We start from the raw sequence: 23,511 nt of genomic DNA on the forward strand, positions 1-23,511 counted from the left end.
TCACTTACTCATCAGCGAAGTACGACCCTTTGTCAATCACCTTCAGTACCCCATTTCGGCATACTATATAAGAAACTCATCATGATGATCGAACAGAGAGTACTTTAAATGTAGCTTGTACCGTTTTCGTGTGGCATTCTTCAGAAGTGAGCGGTCCGTTTACCAAAATTTTCGGTCAAATCTCCATTCAATTAACACGGGAGTTGGCTAGCTATGCCTTGCCCTCACTCACTATTTTACCAAAGTACCAAATTTCTGAACATCTAACCTAGCTGTAATTTTAGGTCATGTACTTTTAATATTGGCCGGTTAACCCTAACCCTAACCCTACCACAATATACTGCCGGCCATTTTGAAAAATCCACTGAACCAATGTAGATACATTTTATGCAAAAAACCTGGGGGGGCATTTCCATAACAGATATGCATCATGTGCCTCGGATAGACCCCTTTTTCAAACCGGCTTGTACCCAATGACCCCTTTTTTGTGTTATGGTCCTACCTATTACCCAATGACCCCCTTTAAAAAATTAATGTACTCAATGACCACCCTTTTCCTATTTCCTGCTACCCAATGCCCCCCCTTTTTAATTCCCAAATTTAGGTGGTATTTGTGTCCTCCTCCAGAAATAATGAGATTTCTCAAATTTCCAAGTTGGCCAAGTTGTTTTTTCGCACTTATTTATATTCTTTTGGCAATCCTGTACCCAATGACTCCCATTTTACAAATTGCTACCTTAATGACCATCCTTTTTTCAAAGTTTAATACCGAATGACCTCATTTTTATTCAGGTTGTGTACTGAATGACCCCATATTTTGTCATTGTACATTTGACCTGAATGCCCCTACTTTTAACATGGCCGAGGCACATCCCTGCCATTTCAGATAGGGAGTGCCTCCCCGGGCAAAAAAGCTTTCCGGATTCGGTTTCAGCAGCTAAAATGGCTATAGAATCCACTCGTCTAATAAATGATTTGCAAAAAATGCTATCATTTGCCCAGGTACGGTATTGTGCAAAATTTTACTAAACAGCAGAGTAAAATCTTTCCCTTACTCAACACCGGGTAATTTTACTCAATTCATGTGATGTTTGGTTTATAATGTGATTTTTGGTTTACATTGTGATATTTTGGTTTAAAATGTGATTTTTGATCAAAAAATTAGTTTTTGGTCTAAAATGTGCTTTTTGATCAATAATTTGATTTTTTTGTTGGTCAAAAATCAAAAATGTGACTTTTGGTCTAAATTAATGTGATTTTTGGTTGGAAGATGTTTTTGGTCAAAAATGTGATTTTTTTTTTGTATGTATGATTTGTTTTCCTTTTCTAAAACATCTTGTTTTAAAATTGGGAAACAAATGATAATGACGTAGATATTCATTTGTTTTATACACATTACCCACCTAAAAATGCGGACAGTCCTATATTGCATAGGCCTAATATGTATTTCGATTGAACATCTGCATTTTGTACCATTCAAAGAACAGTAGTTTTAGCTAGTAGTAGCTATACAGTTAATATTGATGAGAATTTCAATAATATGATATTGGAATTAAATTCATAGTCCCTCTTTAAAATAAAATGTTATCAATTTCAGACAATTGAGGCCCGATTTAAGGAAAGTTAAAAATGAGAAAGAATCCTCACTTTGCAGTTTTTTACGTTTCTTATTATTTTGTGATGATAAAAGTAAGGATATTTTAACACTTTAGAAATTTCTCGTTTGTTATGTTTCTTATTACTTTGTGAGGAAAAGTAAGGAATTTTTGTATTACTTTGGAAATTTTTCACTTGTTATCATCATGTTTTGTGATGACAACAGTGAGAATTATTTTCATCATTTCGCCAACTTCTCATTTGTTATGTTTAACGTTTCTTATTATTTTGTGAGGAAAAAGTGAGGATTTTTTATCACTTTGGAATGTTTTCATTTGTTATATTTCTTATTATTTTGTGATGGAAAAAGTTGTTTATTACGACGCCTATTTTTCATTCATTTTTTTAAATTATTTTGTGATGAGATACGTGAGGATTTCTATCACATTCGAAATATAATTAGACATGGCACGATTGGGGGAGAAATTTTGGCACCTATTTTTTGGACATCATAATAATTCATCACTTTTTTCATCACTTTGAAAACAGTATTACAAAATGCAATCAAACAATATCAAGGCATGGAATAATAATATTAAATTTCTCAATCCATGGGCTTAAAGCAACATTGTACATTATACAGAAAATTAAAAAAAAATCCGAAGTAATTTCAAAATCTTTTTTCCATACAAAATAATGTGAAACGTAACAAATGAAAATTTGCGAAGTGATGAAAAATCCTCACTTTTGTCATCACAAAATGATAGAAAACATTAAAAATCAAAATATAAAAGTAGTAAAAATCCTCACTTTTTACACCAGAAAAATATAAGAAACATAATAAATAAAAAATGTGCAAAGTTATGACAAAATTCTCACTTTTTTCCTCACAAAATATTAAAAGACATAAAAAATTCAAAATGTGCAAAGTGATGAAAAACTATCACTTTTCCTCACAAACTATAAATAAGAAACATAACAAATGAAAAAATTACAAAGTGATAAAAATCCTCACTTTTTTCCTCAAAAATATTAATAAGAAACATACCAAATGAAAATATTACAAAGTGATAAAAACTTCGGGTTGGTACAATTTGTGACCCTAACTTCTCATACCCGACTTTTCAACCTAAAAATTTCAGCCAATATGGTACATATTTTCTAATGATTTAAGCAAAATATTTTTTTTTAATTTTTAAAAACCCAACTTAACTAAATAACAAAAACTGATGCTAAACTTAAAATGTGTATCCATTATTTAAATTCAATCAATCCCGGAAATTGAGCATGTTATTAAAACCCTAAGCCACGATGGGTAGATTTGTTTTTGATTACCCAGATCAGCTATTATAATGCGTAACATATTAATATTATAAGGGCTACTGCATGGAGGTGAGGTTTATGACCAAGAAATGTAAATATTGACTTTCCCTCTGTGTGTGTCATCACATGAACAATTACGTAATCGTATTGACTTTTGTTGAACCATGGTAAACTCATCATCACTCCTGCCAGAGACCATTTTCTCGGGGTGCCCTGTGCAAGGCAACATGATTCAGCTTTGGCCCTTCAGATCTGTAACCTAACTTTTCCAAGCTGTCCCAAAAAATCTCTTTTCCCGTGAAAATTTGCTATCAATGCTAAAATACGAAGGGGGATACCGGTACCAGGGGCCAAAGTTTCCACATCGCATCATTCAACTAAAAATATTAATTACCAGGACAAATGCGCGCGAAATAATTGCAATGAACAAAATAATCATGTGCCATAAAATCGTGCCAAAGCCCACCCCTATAGCCAAAGTCATCCTTAAAGAACTAATATCACTTTCAAAACATACTGAATCTTCAATTATTAGGGGGGCTGAAAAATATGTAGGGGGGGGGAGTTCAGAAGATCGGGGGGATTAAAAAGTTTTGGGTGTATGAACAGGGGGGTTAAAATGTTTTTGTGCACTTAGAGGGGGGGCTGTAAAAACTTTAGCAACATTAGTCCTGAAGCAAAAAATAAAGAATAGCCTGCAATATTTTCGTAAATGTTCCAGTATTAAAAGTCAAAACAAAAGTTCATTCCAGATAAGGGTATTTATTTGATACAGTTAACATAATTTAACTACGTCCACGCCTAAACGCAAAACCTGCTATTTTTGAACTACGTCTGCGCCGACTGCACCGACATAAAAACCAAGACCTACGGTCCAAACACAACATGTAGCAGCAAAACACTCAAACACTTCTGGTATCAAACACAAAACAACATACCATCCCAATTCAACTTCAACGGGGACAAATCCCCTCCAACACTGCGTCCATGCCCCATTTATAAAATCACCCAAATTCAAACACTATCAAACACAAAACAACATCTTGTAGGCCTACTACTTCAACGCCATTGGGGACAAATCCCCCGCAAATACTGCGTCCACGCTCCATTTTTAAAATCACCACTTTTAACTACGTCCACGCCCAAACGCAAAATCTGCCATTTTCAACTATGGCTGCGCCGACTGCGCCGACTTAAAAACCAAGACCTATGTCCAACATACTGTTCATGTACTGCCACCACATTCACACACAATTTAACATATTATACTAATTCAACATCATGGGCACAAATCCCCCAAACACTATGTCCCATTCATAAAATCACCAATTTTATCCACGTCCAAGCCCAAAGCCCAAACCTGTTAATTTTCAGCTACGTCTGCGCCGACTACGCCGACATAAAAACTAGACATAGAATTTGTCCTAGTAGGCCTATACATGTACCAACAACTAATTCAAATACAATCACACAAAAAAATACCACATTTTGAACTCCTTCAATGGTATAACGGGGACAAATCCCCCCGCAATACTACGTCCACACCCCATTTATAAAAACCTGTCCATTTTCAACTACGTCTGCGCCGACTGTGCCTTGTTAAAAACCGACACCTATAGGGCCTATAGGCCTACTCCCGAGTAGTACCAGCAAACATACTTCCTTTGTTGCAACTGCAACTTAAATAATGCATATACGCTGCATTGATCAACCCGCCAATTTAAACTGCGTCCACGTCAAACGCCAACTCTGTCGGTTTTTCGACTACGTCTGCGCCAACTGCGCCCACAAAAAACCAAGACCTATACTTAGTTTCCAGAATAACACACTCACAACATTACCATACACAAATCATTAAAACAGAATACCCCACTCAAGCACAAAACACCCTATTCCAATACATACAAACATGTTACAACTTTATATAACTATACCCCCGAGAGGGGTATTCTGTAGTTACTCCTCTTTTTTCTTTCTTTCTTATTTCTTTGTTTTTCCTTTCTTTCTTTGTTCTTCATTCATTCATTCATTCACTCCATTCATTCATTCATTCATTCATTCATTCATTCATTCATTCATTCATTCATTCATTCCCGGACACCCATTCATTCATTCATTCATTCATTTTACTTATTCATTTTTCCTTCCTTTCTTTCGCCTAGCTCTGTTTACACTTTCTTTTTGTTTTTTGTTTGTTTTTTCGTTCATTCATTATTTCTTCTTTCTTTTGTTTTTTTCTTTTTTCCTTTTTTTTTTTTTTAATTCCCTGTACTTGGAACTGGCAGAGGAAGAAAAAACATACACAATGGACCACCAGTTCCCAACAATTATGAATGAACCTTTACATGAAAATCAATATAATTTTTTTTTAACCAGCAGGTACAAAGAAGGACATAAAAGACAAAGACGACGGACAAAGAAATCGTTCACTCTCTTTTCTTCTTCTTCTTCTTCTTCTTAAGTACGTCGACAGGGCGGCTTTATTTATATGCCACATTTCGTCAACTTAATGTATGGGGTACTCGCGCGCAAAAGAAATAAAAAAGGGGGGGAATGGCAAAAGGATAAGGCTGGATATCAGTCTAAGTGCTGTGCATGTGCTGTGCTGAAATGGATTGGTATCTAACGTGCTGCTCTGGTATGGGTTGGTAGTGCTTGAAGCTGCTGCTTGAAGGCGTCGATTGAGGGCGCTCCAGCTACTTCTTTGGGCAACTCATTCCATTCTCTCAATGTCCGGGGGAAAAAGGAGAGCCGGTGGACATCCTTTTGATGAAATCATTTCTCAGACTGTGTTTGTGCTTCCCTCTAGTACTGATAGTCTGTTCTGCTGCTTCCAGGTAGTTGGTCTTGTCTATACCTACAAGGCCATTGAGGATCTTATACAGCATAGTCAATCTGCTGTTTTTCCTACGATCTTCCAATGTGCTCCATTCCAAGTGTTCAAGCATGGAAGTTACACTAGCGTCTCTCTTGAAATTATGGACACACAATCTGGCTGCCCGTCTCTGGATCCTTTCCAAGCTGTTGATGTCTTTCTTCACATGCGGATCCCATACGCAACTAGCATATTCCAGAACTGGTCTCACTAGTGTCTTATAAGCAGCTGTTTTCACTTTCTTGGAGCAAAACCAGATGTTTCTTTGCAGGAATCCCAGTACTCTACTGGCTTTTGTGGTCACCTTTTTTATGTGTTCTTTCCACTTCATGCTGCTTTCTAGTTCAGCTCCCAGGTATGGATGTGATTTAACTTGGTCAAGTTCCTTGCCACAGAAGATGATTGGTTTCGATGGAGGATCACGCTTAGTTGAGACTTGAAGGATGGAGCATTTAGATGGATTAAATGACATCTGCCACTTGTTCTGCCATTCTTCAAGTTCTAGAAGATCTTTCTGAAGAGAGTCAATGTGGGCGGATGTTTTCCCTGAAGAATAAACTAAGCAATCATCTGCAAAGAGTCTGGTTTTATTTTGGAGTTGGTTTGGAAGATCGTTTATGTATAGCAAAAACAGTAGTGGTCCGAGTACTGTGCCTTGGGGTACTCCAGACACCACACGTTTAGAGGAAGAGTATTTGCCATCACACACGACTTGTTGTTTACGGTCTGTGAGGAAGACCCTAATCCAATGGTTGATGGTTCCTCGGATTCCATAGTAATCCAATTTCCCTAAAAGACGCTCATGAGGTACTTTGTCGAACGCTTTAGAGAAATCTAAAACGCCGACATGGGTGGTCTCGTCATCTTCAATAGACGATGTGAAGTCATGAGCTGTCAGAAGTAGTTGGGTTTCAGTGGACCTCTTGGATCGGAACCCATGCTGGCTATCAGTGAGAATATCAAATGCTTCTAGATGGTCCATGATATGGGAGTGAAGGATATGCTCCATCATTTTGCATATGACACTTGTAAGAGATACTGGTCTATAGTTCTCAGGCTTGGTCTTATCCCTTTTTGTAGACCCCACATATGTTTGCATTCCTCCACTGCCATGGTAGGGCTTCTTTGTCTAATGATAGCTGGAAAAAGTGAGTCAACACAGGAGCTAATTCATCTGCTGCCATCTTGAGCACCCATGGTGGAAGGTTATCAGGGCCAGATGCTTTATTGGCATTCAGGTCACAGAGTAGTTTATGGACTCCTTTTTCTTGGATATCAAGTCTTGGGATTTCCATGAAATCACTATCACCAAGAGTTGGGATACTTGAGAGATCTTCTTCAGTGAAGACACTTGCAAATTGGGCATTAAGAGCTTCTGCCTTCCCCTTTCCATCACTGATGATTTCATCATTGATCCTTAAGTCAGCAACTCCAACCTCATCTTGCTTGATCTTCTTGATGAATGACCAGAATGACTTTGGGTTATTGCACAGTGCCTCATCCAAATTGTCAGAGATATATTCTCTTCTAGCCTTATTTAGGCTCTGCTTTAGTTTTTTCTGCAGGAATTTGAAATAAGTCCAGTCTTCCTCTTTCCCAGTCTGTTTAGCTCTGTTGTAAGCTTTCTGTTTCTTCCTAACCATACATTTATGAGTTCTGTCAAACCAAGGCAAGTTCTTTCTGTTGGATGACTGCCTTTGGGGGACGTTCTTTTCCATAGCATCCTTTATGGCACCCTCAATTTTATCCCATCGATCTTGCACTGAGGAATGAGTAGTATCAGCAAAATACTTGACTTTGAAGTCAGATAAATCTTTCCTCAGCCCAGCTTCATCTGCTTTGCTTCTGATGTAGATCTTTCTTGGTGGTAGTTTCCTCCTCCTAGTGTTCAACTGAACTTCAGCAATCACAATGTTGTGGTCACTTACACCTGGCTTGGTTGTTATATTGTTAACAAGAGAACTGTTACTGGTGAACAAAAGATCCAGGAAGTTTTCTTCTCGCGTAGGTAGATTGACGAGTTGCTCAAGCCCGTTGTTCTCCATTAATTCAAGAAGCTTGGTAGCAGTCCCAACATTTGCCCAATGATTAAGTTTGAGCTCATAATTAGGTGCTGTAGTCCAGTCTATGTTAGGTTGGTTGAAGTCTCCAGAGATAATTTTCTCGCAGTTTGGAAATTTTTGGTTTACATATGCCAAGGATTCTTGTAGGTCATATATTGTATCGTCATCATTATGGGCTAGTTTATAAGCAGTGCCAAATATGACTTTCTTTCCTCCCTTGATTTCAAGCTGGGTCCACAAGGTTTCCTTCCTGGTTTTTAAAGCTATCTCTGTGACTACGAGGTCCTTCTTGCTCGCAAAGAGTACTCCACCATGGCTGCTGGAGCTTCTGTCTTTGCGGAACACATTGTATGTGTCAAGAGGCAATTCTGTATTCTTGATATCAGGATTTAGCCAGGTTTCAGTGGCCTGGATGATGTCTGGTTTGATAGTGTCAATAAGTACTTCAAGGTCAGCAGATTTGTTTCTGATGCTCTGGCAGTTGATAATCAATATGCTCAATTTCCCTCTGGTTCCTGGTGTTTTACGGATAGGGACTTGATCACCATCATCAATTTCTGCCGAGGAGTTATCGCAGGATTTCTCTGTGTTGGATGAGTTGAAAGATTTCTCACTGCTACTAGTAAAGAAGGAGTCTGAAAACACCACTACTTCACAAGCTGGACACATCCAAAGGAATGTCTGGTCATGCAGAGTGTTATATGTGATGTCATCCATGCCGCCACATCGGATGTGATGCCACTGCTCGCAGTTGTCACACTGAACTGCTTTATGACAGTGATTTATAGGGCCTTTACACATGCCACAAGGTGCTTCACAAGAACTGCATCTCCATGTGCGGTTTGGATCTCTTCGATATTTGTTAAAGTCTGACATTTTGAGTTGAGTACATTTCTGATGAATCCATTCCTTGCATTCAAAGCATTGGATTTGTCTTCCACCTCTGCGGATAATGCCACTGCAGATGGAACAGGTATTTTGTTGAGTTGCTCCTTGGTGCATGTTGATAACGGTAGCTTCAGTGTGGATACACTTCGCTGGGTTCACAAAATTACCCCTGGTACTCTTCACAAAGTTCACTGACTGTGCTGTAAAGATGATTACAGACTGCTGCTTATACTTCACGCTGCCAGATGCTGCTGCTGTACACAAAACACACTTCTCAATATCACTGATGGAGATGGTAGTGTTGGCTACAAGGAAGTAAATTTCTTCCCTTCTGACGCTGCTGGAGAAATTACACACGGTACACTTCACAAAGTTCACTAACTGTGCTGTCAAGATGATTACAGAATGCTGCTTTACACTTCTCGCTGTAAGATGCTGCTGCTGTACACAATACACTTCACAATATCACTGATGGAGATGGTGACTACACAATATCACTGCAGGAGATGATAATAGTGGCTACAAAGAAGTAGATAAAAGATTCTTCTCTTCTGATGCTGCTGGAGGAATTACACACGGTACACTTCACAAAGTTCACTAACTGTGCTGTAAAGATGATTACAGAAAGCTGCTTTACACTTCACGCTGTCAGGTGCTGCTGTTGTACACAATACACTTCACAATATCACTGATGGAGATGGTGATGGTGGCTACACAATATCACTGATGGAGATGGTAATGGTGGCTGCAAGGAAGTTAATAAGGTTTCTTCCTTCTGATGCTGCTGGAGAAAATACACACGGTACACTTCACAAAGTTCACTAACTGTGCTGTAAAGATGATTAGAGAATGCTGCTTTACACTTCACGCTGTCGGGTGCTGCTGCTGTACACAACACACTTCACAATATCACTGATGGAGATGGTGATGGTGGCTACAAAGAAGTAGATAAAAGTTTCTTCTCTTCTGATGCTGCTGGAGAATTTACACACGGTACACTTCACAAAGTTCACTAACTGTGCTGTAAAGATGATTACAGAATGCTGCTTTACACTTCACGCTGACGGATGCTGCTGCTGTACACAATACACTACAATATCACTGATGGAGATGGTGATGGTGGCTACAAAGAAGTAGATAAAAGTTTCTTCTCTTCTGATGCTGCTGGAGAATTTACACACGGAACACTTCACAAAGTTCACTACTGTGCTGTAAAGATGATTACAGATTGCTGCTTTACACTTCACGCTGTCGGATGCTGCTGCTGTACACAATACACTACAATATCACTGATGGAGATGGTGATGGTGGCTACAAAGAAGTAGATAAAAGTTTCTTCCTTCTGATGCTGCTGGAGAAATTACACACGGTACACTTCACAAAGTTCACTAACTGTGCTGTAAAGATGATTACAGAATGCTGCTTTACACTTCACGCTGTCAGATGCTGCTGCTGTACACAACACACTTCCCAATATCACTGATGGAGATGGTGATGGTGGCTACACAATATCACTGATGGAGATGGTAATGGTGGCTGCAAGGAAGTTAATAAGGTTTCTTCCCTTCTGATGCTGCTGGAGAAAATACACACGGTACACTTCACAAAGTTCACTAACTGTGCTGTAAAGATGATTACAGAATGCTGCTTTACACTTCACGCTGACGGATGCTGCTGCTGTACACAATACACTACAATATCACTGATGGAGATGGTGATGGTGGCTACAAAGAAGTAGATAAAAGTTTCTTCCCTTCTGATGCTGCTGGAGAAAATACACACGGTACACTTCACAAAGTTCACTAACTGTGCTGTAAAGATGATTAGAGAATGCTGCTTTACACTTCACGCTGTCGGGTGCTGCTGCTGTACACAACACACTTCACAATATCACTGATGGAGATGGTGATGGTGGCTACAAAGAAGTAGATAAAAGTTTCTTCTCTTCTGATGCTGCTGGATAAATTACACCCGGTACACTTCACAAAGTTCACTAACTGTGCTGTAAAGATGATTACAGAATGCTGCTTTATACTTCACGCTGTAAGATGCTACTGTTGTACACAATACACTTCACAATATCACTGATGGAGATGGTGATGGTGGCTACACAATATCACTGATGGAGATGGTAATGGTGGCTGCAAGGAAGTTAATAAGGTTTCTTCCTTCTGATGCTGCTGGAGAAAATACACACGGTACACTTCACAAAGTTCACTAACTGTGCTGTAAAGATGATTAGAGAATGCTGCTTTACACTTCACGCTGTCGGGTGCTGCTGCTGTACACAACACACTTCACAATATCACTGATGGAGATGGTGATGGTGGCTACAAAGAAGTAGATAAAAGTTTCTTCTCTTCTGATGCTGCTGGAGAATTTACACACGGTACACTTCACAAAGTTCACTAACTGTGCTGTAAAGATGATTACAGAATGCTGCTTTACACTTCACGCTGACGGATGCTGCTGCTTTACACAATACACTACAATATCACTGATGGAGATGGTAATGGTGGCTACAAAGAAGTAGATAAAAGTTTCTTCTCTTCTGATGCTGCTGGAGAATTTACACACGGAACACTTCACAAAGTTCACTACTGTGCTGTAAAGATGATTACAGATTGCTGCTTTACACTTCACGCTGTCGGATGCTGCTGCTGTACACAATACACTACAATATCACTGATGGAGATGGTGATGGTGGCTACAAAGAAGTAGATAAAAGTTTCTTCCCTTCTGATGCTGCTGGAGAAATTACACACGGTACACTTCACAAAGTTCACTAACTGTGCTGTAAAGATGATTACAGAATGCTGCTTTACACTTCACGCTGTCAGATGCTGCTGCTGTACACAACACACTTCCCAATATCACTGATGGAGATGGTGATGGTGGCTACACAATATCACTGATGGAGATGGTAATGGTGGCTGCAAGGAAGTTAATAAGGTTTCTTCCCTTCTGATGCTGCTGGAGAAAATACACACGGTACACTTCACAAAGTTCACTAACTGTGCTGTAAAGATGATTACAGAATGCTGCTTTACACTTCACGCTGACGGATGCTGCTGCTGTACACAATACACTACAATATCACTGATGGAGATGGTGATGGTGGCTACAAAGAAGTAGATAAAAGTTTCTTCCCTTCTGATGCTGCTGGAGAAAATACACACGGTACACTTCACAAAGTTCACTAACTGTGCTGTAAAGATGATTAGAGAATGCTGCTTTACACTTCACGCTGTCGGTGCTGCTGCTGTACACAACACACTTCACAATATCACTGATGGAGATGGTGATGGTGGCTACAAAGAAATAAAAGTTTCTTCTCTTCTGATGCTGCTGGAGAATTTACACACGGTACACTTCACAAAGTCCACTAACTGTGCTGTAAAGATGATTACAGAATGCTGCTTTACACTTCACGCTGTCGGATGCTGCTGCTGTACACAATACACTACAATATCACTGATGGAGATGGTGATGGTGGCTATCGGGGGGCGCAGAGTCACTACCAAACTGATGCTACTGGAGAAATTACACACGGTACACTTCACAAAGTTCACTAACTGTGCTGTAAAGATGATTACAGAATGCTGCTTTACACTTCACGCTGACGGATGCTGCTGCTGTACACAATACACTACAATATCACTGATGGAGATGGTGATGGTGGCTACAAAGAAGTAGATAAAAGTTTCTTCTCTTCTGATGCTGCTGGAGAAATTACACACGGTACACTTCACAAAGTTCACTAACTGTGCTGTAAAGATGATTACAGAATGCTGCTTTACACTTCACGCTGACGGATGCTGCTGCTGTACACAATACACTACAATACCACTGATGGAGATGGTGATGGTGGCTACAAAGAAGTAGATAAAAGTTTCTTCTCTTCTGATGCTACTGGAGAAATTACACACGGTACACTTCACAAAGTTCATTAACTGTGCTGTAAAGATGATTACAGAATGCTGCTTTACACTTCACGCTGACGGATGCTGCTGCTGTACACAATACACTACAATATCACTGATGGAGATGGTGATGGTGGCTACAAAGAAGTAGATAAAAGTTTCTTCCCTTCTGATGCTGCTGGAGAAATTACACACGGTACACTTCACAAAGTTCACTAACTGTGCTGTAAAGATGATTACAGAATGCTGCTTTACACTTCACGCTGTCGGATGCTGCTGCTGTACACAACACACTTCACAATATCACTGATGGAGATGGTGATGGTGGCTACAAAGAAGTAGATAAAGTTTCTTCTCTTCTGATGCTGCTGGAGAATTTACACACGGTACACTTCACAAAGTTCACTAACTGTGCTGTAAAGATGATTACAGAATGCTGCTTTACACTTCACGCTGTCGGATGATGCTGCTGTACACAATACACTACAATATCACTGATGGAGATGGTGATGGTGTCTACAAAGAAGTAGATAAAAGTTTCTTCCCTTCTGATGCTGCTGGAGAAATTACACACGGTACACTTCACAAAGTTCACTTAACTGTGCTGTAAAGATGATTACAGAATGCTGCTTTACACTTCACGCTGTCGGCTGCTGCTGTACACACTACCCTTCACAATATCACTGATGGAGATGGTGATGGTGGCTACAAAGAAGTAGATAAAAGTTTCTTCCCTTCTGATGCTGTTGGAGAAATTACACACGGTACACTTCACAAAGTTCACTAACTGTGCTGTAAAGATGATTACAGAATGCTGCTTTACACTTCACGCTGACGGATGCTGCTGCTGTACACACTACCCTTCACAATATCACTGATGGAGATGGTGATGGTGGCTACAAAGAATTAAATAAAGTTTCATCCCTTCTGATGCTGCTGGAGAAATTGTACACAATACACCTCACAAAGTTCACTGGTTGTACTTGGTACTCTACACAAATAAAATACAGTCTGGGTGATGTAATCGCTGATGAAGAAATTGCACACTATACTCACTGGTACTGTGTTATAATAATGATGAACACAGGATGATCTAGTTTTGTCAAGACGTCAATGTCTAATAAGCTGTACACTATGCACTTCATAAAAATCACTTCAGAACTGATGTCAATAAAAATCAAGTCGGATGCTGCCGAAATGATATTGCACACAAAACAAAATGTCACTGAAAATTGCACAGCACTAAAAGACCATTAATTATAAGTTGATCACTGCCACTGATAATACTACGATAACATTGCACTGGTATAAATACACACTTCAAGAATCGGCTGCTTCCACACAAAAATGGGCGTGGCCTGAATGTCTATGACTACAGTAGTCCAACTTCACAAGGTTCACAGATAAAATGCTTGCACGGTATGAGATACACTTAAAAACATCTAGGCACTTGGTAAACACAATATTTTTATATTTTCTGGTAAATTGTTCACTGGTAATACTTAGATAACATTGCACTGGTAATACACACATCAGACGGCGGCTGCTTCCATACAACTGGGCGTGGCCTGGTAATGGCTAAGGTAGCACAACTTCACAAGGTTCACAAATAAAATGCTGGTCACAGGATGAGATACACTTTAGAACATCTAGTTTCATAATAAACACAATATTTCATAATTTTATATTTTCTGGTAATGACGTAATTCAGGTTTAAAAATCTGCTCACAAAAGACTGCACTGTCGATATCACTGGTAAAAATCACATACATGCATACAAAGTTCCATTCAAGATGACACCATAAATGTTGCACAAATACTAGATTGATACAATAAAATTACACTTAGCGTATTGACGACTCCGATGCTTGCTGTCTGGTCACTCGTTGCTCCTCCACTTGGAAAACAATCAATGGTTGAGTTTGACCTACACTACGGTGTGGGCCCCTTTGATATAACTGGTATTTTAGACACAAACTTAAAGCGCCCTCCCACACACCCTTAATTCTTGTTGTGATTTTTAGAGGAGGTAGCTCTCTCTTTGTACATGAAATTTACCCCAAGGCAAAGGAGCCATGTGCGCCATTAGGCGAACGTTTACGGTACATAAGAATTCAAACTTTCTTACTTTGGTTTGAGCTGAGACTAAAATACCTAAAGCCTCAAATGTTGTTTTTATATTAAATACATACCTGTATTTGAATGAAATAGATATATTTATAATAGGCTGCATGATAAATACATGAAGCCACATCAAGTAGAACGAGTGCAACCTTGCCGCAGTACCTTGTACTACGCAGGTGCTCCTTTGTTAAACGGGAATTCCCTGATTGGGGCGTGGACATCAAAGAGCTCATATCTAAATTCGTTGGGGACTGTTACTTTTTAAAGTTTCAACGTCCGTATACATACGACATGTAGCCTATGAATAAAATACGACATGAATCAAGTAATAAAGTGACCTAGTTCTTTCCTTGCCCTGTTATAGCTATTATTATAAGATGAGCTCAAAGTGTATATTTCTACATTTTGAGCTCAAAATATTTAATCAATGATAATAGGGATATCATATGTCTATACTGTGATGCGCATGCGTTGTGTGTGGGGGCTGTGGGAGTGAGTGTGATGCTGTTTTAAACAAATAGGCCTATAAAACAAAATCTTCGCACAAGCTAGAATGAAGAGTGAAGACCCAAGTCGGGCTGGGGATCACCATTGCAGGATGAACCTATCGATCCACACCACTCTTCGTCATACATAAATTCCCCAGCCACATTTCCCTAACATAATATGAAATTTAAAAAAAAGGAAATTTAGTTCGACAGAGGTGGGGCTCGAACCCACGCTGCACCGCTATCATGTATACAGTATCGACATATTACCAGCGCCTGTACCCTGTTTACCGCTCGGCCAACTGACTTGTTGGGGCCATCTTGAAAATTTGAACATATAACATATCACAACTTCAATTACTTCATTACTTCAACATACCACGTGACAAGCAAAGACAGAAAACGTCATACTGCAGTTACTGTCCATTTTCCTATACACAATACACAGTGCTCTTACCATTGACGCGTAACCTCTACAAATAGCGTATGTTAGAAGTATGGGTAACTGCCTAGTTAACGTCGGTGTGCGAAAAATAACCGGCCAATTCTAGAAAATATAGTTTTGTCACATGTCCTAAATTTTAGCTAATTTAGATGTTTGGAAATATTCGTACTTTGGTGTTTTAGGAAGGATATGTAAACGACAGATAACACCAAAAATATGAAGAAATTATTTCCAACCTGTGTTAAGTCTGCAAACCACCATGCTTCTCATTTTCAAGAACGCTGGTTAACAATAAGCAGAGTATTGTCTCATTTCGTAAACAAAAGCCCACACAGAATTGTTCTCTAGCGTTCGCTTAATAATCGTTCACCCAACTGAAACTATAATACCAGCTCATTGCTCCATTGTACATGTAAAGCAGAAACATATGTTGCGTGTATTTAACCAGAGAAGATATGATTTAATCAGTTGAGCTGTTTTCAATGAGTGTTATCTTGGTTTAATAGCTTTTAATGGGGTTTATTTAAGTCCTGCAAAGGTCGTGGTGAATTCCACTTTAGACATGACTGCATCATGTACCGTATTTTGGAATTTTATCAGCTTAAAAACATTAATGTGTAGAGCTACCATTAGGCCTATTAATATTGTTGAATTCTCAGGCGCATACAAACAATACGAGGGGCCTATGATACATACACAATTCATTTCGTGCATGCACGTGCCCTGCAAGGTAGGGAGCCTAGCCTACCATTTTTCTTGTAAGACGGTCTGGATTCGTAGTCCACGTAGGTCCCCAAAGTTCTTTCAGATATTAAAAGATTAAATTCCCATAAAGACGAAACAGTAATCTTTAGTGGGGACCTACGTAAATTTTACATAAAATTTTCGCCATCAATTCAGTGTTAATTTTTATTATTCAGAAAATATTTTGGCGTATATAAAATTGAAATAAATTCTGCTTCCTAAACCACATAAACTGAAGCATGATTGGGTATCACGAATCGCTATATATGATCTACAGTTAATATTCAAATATTCTTTTACACATTATGATGCTTCAGTTTTTACACAAACAAGAATTTGTCTTTAAAAAAGATAAGTTCACGGATCAGGTGTATAGTACATATACTTTGAGCTACTTTGGTCTAACATTTAATATTCATATCTAACCTACTCTGCACTTATTCAACCTCATTTTGCATTTAGTTTTTTAAGCCACCTCGAAGCCACCTACACTACAGGATCTCATTTTGCATTGGGTTTTTATTGCGTTGCAAAGTAGCAAAACTTTCTGGCCCAATTCGTGACTGGAAAAGGCTATCCCCTCTTACAACCTATCAACAGGTCTGATTTCTACAATGAGGTGTTACCGGGTTTCATGAGATAATAATACCAAATCTAAACACCATGAAATTCAATACATCACGACCAAGCTCACATTGGGCGCCCCATTCCTTTTTAAAGGAATTTTATTAAGCCACCTCCAGGAAACAAATTTGGCTATAAACTACGAAGTATAAAGTCTAATAAATAAATAAAATAAATAAAATAAAATGAAAATTGTACATGTATGCAAGATGCCTTATTACTAAAGTAAATAAATCACACAGCTATTTGCTCTTGCTAGTTTTTGTCAGGGTCAGGGATATTTGTCTCATAGTCCTGCTTTTATGAACACTAATATTATACAGGTTACTACACATGGGTTATTACAAGAGTCAATAAACATTTGACCAATTAACTATAGAGAATGGACTTAGTTTTATACAATGTAGTTATATTGACCCTTTTCTGAAGTAAGTCGCCTGCTGCATAGTTTTATTTACAGATGATATGTTTACTTTGTGATTAGGCCTGACCATGACCTGCTAGTTTGATTAACCAATCAGTTATGTGCATTGTCAGCATGTGAAGGCTATAAGCCAATTGCAAACATATTTATAAAAAAAAGGCTAAAAAATTCCTACACTGAGCAGACTCTTTGCTGGGTTTAAGGGCTAAATAGTAAGTTGTCATGTGGGGCAAGATTAGATAAAGGCATACAAACTAGGGTATGAGATAATAGGAATTATTTCCTAGCCTCTTAACCACAGGGTTGGGCTATATAGCTATTCAAGACACAGGGTATGTAAGGGATAAACTGTGCATATGAGATGTGGGGGCAAATGGCATCATTTCACTGACATGAAAAAATATTTCATTGAAAACCCTCCCACTCAGCTATTTTAAAAAGGTAATCAGGCTTCCTCAGCATATCACATGTGTTATGGTATTATTTTGCAATTGCCCCGTGGTACTTTATGGAGGGAGACTTTTATTTAAATACGGTATAAAGGACGAGTGGCCAGTATTCGGTAGGGTCTACATAGCTTTACAAATTCAGAGTCTTGCAATTATGATTTTAGAGCCAAAGGGGTAACTATATATTATAAAATTATAAAAGGTTAGAAAGTCAGTATTAAAAGCAAGTCAGTAAGATACACCTCTACACTACAGGTTGCACTCCATAGTAGGCCCACAGCTAAAAACGACACTGACAGAAAAAAACTTAAAAAGGGGAGAACTTTGTCATTTTTATTTTTTTCTACAATGCAAAATTGATCATTAAGAGGAGGAAGCAAATTATATTGACAATATGTTAACTTTAATTTTCCACTTTTATGCAAGAAATAAAAGAAGAAGATACAAATTCCCTTTAAAAGGGAAGCCAGCTTCAATGCAGAAGAGGTCTTGTAATTAGTTTAGGTGGAAGGCATTTTTAGGATCACTCTTTTTATGATCCATCATGTTCCATGACAGTCCGGGATGACAGTCCACCAAACCAGGTGGTGGTCGCATTGCATTTTCATCGTCAACCGTGTAATTGAATGGGATTATTTTGAAAATTTAAACCGCTTGAAATTTCACAAACAAATAGGCCTATATGTTAATAAATAATATAAATACAAGCTAAAACCATGGGGTTCGATAATAAACCCCCAAAACTAACTTTCAGTATTTGGAAAATGCCATACGGCCGGGCCGTTTCACAAGCTGCATGCCGGCTCTATCATGCCATTCGCCGCCTGCTCCAAACCATCAATGATAAGAACATGCACACAGAAAAACCAAACATTAACTCCTATAACTTCCTGTCAACTCTTTAATTAATTACTCCAAATTGTTCTGTCTTTTTGTCTTTTCTGCCTTTTAGGCCACCCTTAGCTCATTATTAATATAAAGAAATACACTGCAGTTTTTAGTTAATTGGCTAAAACTGCCATCCTACTTGCCTTATACATGCACATTAATTTTATATTAATTTATATATTAATTCGCAATTTATACATAGCACATTATAAAATGTATAAAGACTGATATTGTTCAATAGGCCTACATGTATATCGATTGTACCCATATCAAAAATAGGCCTTGAAATTACATCGAATTTTTCCTGTTGAAAAGACAAAACTGATGTTTAAGATATCAATTATTTCATAAATTACATTTTGAGTCATTTTTATCCATAAAACGATACAGGATATAGGATATTTTTACTTTGACTTTTAGGTCCATAAAGGTTTTAATCATGTTATTATCAATACACTCACATCTCATGATGTGTTGATCTCCAGGAGGTCTGCAAATGTAAATCTAAGAACGCCTGATAACAAGGATACTATCATTTTCTTTCGTTGATATGCTGTGGAAACTATTATAGGCCTGGCATATATATAACTTTTAATGTTATATTTCCTTCAAACCATAACTTTTGAAATACTCACTCGTTTTCATTCGTTGAAACGGCAAAGCATACTTTCTTTTTCTTACAAATCGAATAACAGGTCTTATATATATATATTCACCATAAAAAGTTCCGCAAAGTAATTCAAACCAATGCTAGTACCCCGTAATCTCTTTAGCAAACAAAGACGATCTCCGAATTAGATAGCCAGCTCTTAGCTGGCGAAAATCAGAATCCTCAAAGGGCAGGGACAGAGTTGTTGTTGTTGTTTTGGCCAAATAATAATTTTATTGTTTTGATTACGTTCGATAAATTTGGTTTTACCATAGACCATTTATCTTTCCTATTTTGGAGATTATAAAAGACATAATGTACAATTTTGGTAAAATTTTAATTTTGTTCTTCTTTTTTGTCAAAATTTACTATGATTACATAATATTACTGCTACGGTACTAGTAACACTTTATCTGTCAAGGTAGACTTCTCCGTAGTCCACTTGCCCATTTTGCATACTCTGGCCATTACATTTAAAGCATAAAACTCTGATTTATATTGATTTGTGTGCAACTGATAGATTTTCACATCTGTATCTGATCTTTTCAGTCACCGCACTCCCTCTGTTAGCTTCCAGGATTTTCGGGGTTCGCTATCAATAAACTGGTACTTCCAAAATCAGAATTGTTCAGTATTAAAGTCAGCCATTATAATTATGCAAGATAATGTTGCATTCAGTTACTTTTATTGTCACTAATTATCTGATATTTTTAACTCTTTATGACCATTTTACTATTAAATACTTTAATTTTAATAAACATCAGTATAATTTTGTATTCAACGAAATGGGTTCATCATGACTAATAATAACATATTTTTAAATAAAATTCGACTATGGCATAGTCTACTGTCAAGGGGGTCTTCTGATCATTTTAACCTGAGACTAGTAAACCAACAGTCTCAGGTTTACTAGTCTCAGTTTTAACTAAGCGAAAATAATGAGGTAAAAAGTAAAAACCGACTTAGCCGCTTAACTGTGGAGCTTTGGGGATCCCAGTTTTATTATAAAACCTCTAAATTTTACTTTGGAGGCTTAGTCCTTTACATGGTATTTCAGATAGCATTGGGCAATTACAATCATGTAAGAAGTGCAAATTTGAGCAAAATATGCAGCAAATGATAGCTTTACTGTAATACCAGAAGATGGGAGAAATATCTCTTTTGCTGATCAAGCAGACCCCCCCCCGATCCAAAACAGCCTGGAGTGACTGTGAAGACTGCATGTATTATAAACACAAGTGTGTATAACTTTGTTTGCCAAGTCATGGAACCTTTTAAAATGTGTTTGAAGAGCATAATTAATATCCATGGTTAAACAAACAACCATGAACAAGATCTTGTTCTGTTTAATACATGTACTGCTCTGTGGTTTAGGTTGTGCAAATTACCAGTTTCGTTTGATTTTGTTTACTTACGTTTTTTAATCTCCATGTGTTATTCAACCTCTTTATGTTCACTCAGCATGCAGGAGAATTTTAGATGTGCTAGAACATTGTAGGCTTTACAAAAGCAAAACTTTAATGATAATTATAATGAGTATAGTAGAAACGAGATGCAGGGTATCTTAATATTTTAATGACATTATCAATCAAAGTTTTTTTCCTCCATCCCCTATACACAAAACCCAATGGCATAAAAATATTTAAATTCCTCATCAAATTTATAATATGCTAATTAATCACATCCCGTGAATAATAAAATAATAAAACAATAAAATGGATGATATTTGATATTACCATATTTTGCATAACATCAGAGAAGATGAGCTCATTTTCACATGTATTTCGATTGAACATCTGCATTTTGTTCCATTCAAAGAACAGTAGTTTTAGCTAGTACGATATTGGATTCATATAGGCCTATCCCTCAGATGTTATCAACTCAGACACTCCATAGAGACGAATTCGTCTGACATTTGGTTTGTAATGGAACATTTTCCAAATGCAAAACATGTAAAAAAACTCAATGTCCGGATTTTTTTAGACGGGGAGCATCATTTAATATAAATCATTTTTAATAATAGTAATACCGGTAATATGCACTTCTTGATTTATGCTTTTGGATTTTTAAATGTATAATATTTAGAGTCCCTCTTTCAAATTTTATATTTATGTGTAATCTAGCTATATCATAATTTGCTGATACTTTGGTCAAAATTTACATTAAAATGATCAGAAAAAAACTATTATTGTCAAAATTTCTGTTTTGGTGTCATGTTATTTATTGTATTTTTGGCGACAAAAGAAAAACCCACCCTATTCTACGGGCGGACCTTTCAACTTCAAGTGTAGGGTCGGGTGTTTTTTGTACTTGTATTTCTAGAGAGAGGCTATCTTGAAATTACCTAAAATATCACCAAAATCTGAAGACTTTTTTAATACCAACATATTTTCTATGATTTAAGCAAAATAAATGGGTTTTTTTTTAATTCTCAAAAACACAAATTCCGGGTCGGTTGGCCCCGTAGAGAAGGGTTTTTTCGTAGCCTTTGATACTATTAATTTTTTTTTTTTTATTTGCAACATTTTATAAAACTTAACAAAATATTAACAAAAACTGATGCTAAACTTAAAATTTGTATCCATCATTGAAAATCAATCAATTCCGGAAATTAAACCTGTTATTAAAACCCCAAGCCACGATGGGTTGATTTGTTTTTAATACACAGAATAATATTTTCCCTCAGTTTATTAATACGGTAGCTACCCAAATCTGCTAAAATAAAGCACACAGTAAATTTGGAAACAGATAACCCTTTGTACTGCATGGATGAAGTGTGTGTGCACTATCTATGTTTGCAATGTCCCATGAACAAACAATTACGTAATAGTATAGTATTGACTTTTGTTGAACTTGTGAAAGGTCAGTCCAGAGAGTTTCTCTGCTCGTACTAAATTACTGTTTAAGTGGTAATTTTCGCGTACAGTTATTGTCGCGATTTGGAGTTACAGAGACATTTTTGCATTTGTTATTTTCGCGATGCTTAGTTTTGCCCTATACTTGCAATACATTATTATATATATTCGCGAGGTGTTAATTTCGTGGATGGAACTCCATTCGCGAAATCCGCAAAAATAAACCCCTCGCGAAGTGTGCTTGCTTTCTGTGAACTTGTTTAACTTAAGATAGTGCACTTGCTTTAAGGTTATACAAAGAAACGTATAAAAAACGTATAAAAGACGTATAAAGTTGTTCTCTAAAACCGCGTTTTCTCAGCAATGAAATATCGCAGTGAGTCAAATGTTGGTGCATGGATGTATCTTTACATTATTTTTGTGTGTTTGTACAAATTTTTAGAATCCGTTTGAAAATCCTTCGTTTAAATCATTTTTACGCACCATGTTCACAAGATCAAAAACGCGTTCCATGCAGTTTTTTCAAATTTTCGCTCCGTATAAAACCACGCCGAGTGATTGTTTTCTCCTTTTTTTTTTTGTACTACAAATCGACCAAAGAAATAATGTTGCCATGGGGAAGAACCAATTACAGTACCGATTAAATTTTATTAGCCCGTTTTTGGGAACAATTTTCGAGAATCTTGTACCACAAAACACTGTTATGTAACATTATCGATATCTGGATTGTGGAACGTTAATTTTGATTTCTAACTGCCTACATTATTTCTCCAATGTCTGTCGCTTACTTTACCATTTGAATTTCACTCCAAATTTAAGCTACTTTTGCAAAAAACGAGGTTTTTCGCCATCGATACCTCCGACATTTACAGCGGTAATGAGCGTGTTTATCATAAGAGCCTGTTTACGCACTATTCTATAATAGTCAGTTTGAGATCAATCGATTTCGTATGTCCCTTCAGTTGCTCAATCGGTTAGCGCGCCGGACTTATACGTTCGACTCTATAATACTATACTTTTGAGCTGGAAAATTTGGTACGTGTTCGAGTCCCTACGTGGTCCATTCCGTTTATTTTATTTTATTTTTCTCTCACTTTTTTTCCTTTTTCTTGCTCGTTGCTTTCTTTCTGACTGCAGCGATTGATTGTTTTTG

The 23,511-nt window shown here is 37.4% G+C and overlaps 1 protein-coding gene across 1 annotated transcript; it reads right to left on the minus strand.

Annotated features, from left to right (window-relative positions):
* Positions 1–6,858: 6,858 nt before the first annotated feature.
* LOC140163607 (uncharacterized) lies at positions 6,859–8,859 on the minus strand. Its single transcript, XM_072186925.1, has one exon. It carries the CDS (start codon positions 8,857–8,859, stop codon positions 6,859–6,861), a length of 2,001 nt encoding a protein of 666 aa, XP_072043026.1.
* Positions 8,860–23,511: the final 14,652 nt, after the last annotated feature.

The sequence above is a fragment of the Amphiura filiformis genome, chromosome 1 (genome assembly GCF_039555335.1).
Source record: "Amphiura filiformis chromosome 1, Afil_fr2py, whole genome shotgun sequence".
Lineage (NCBI taxonomy): Eukaryota > Metazoa > Echinodermata > Ophiuroidea > Amphilepidida > Amphiuridae > Amphiura > Amphiura filiformis.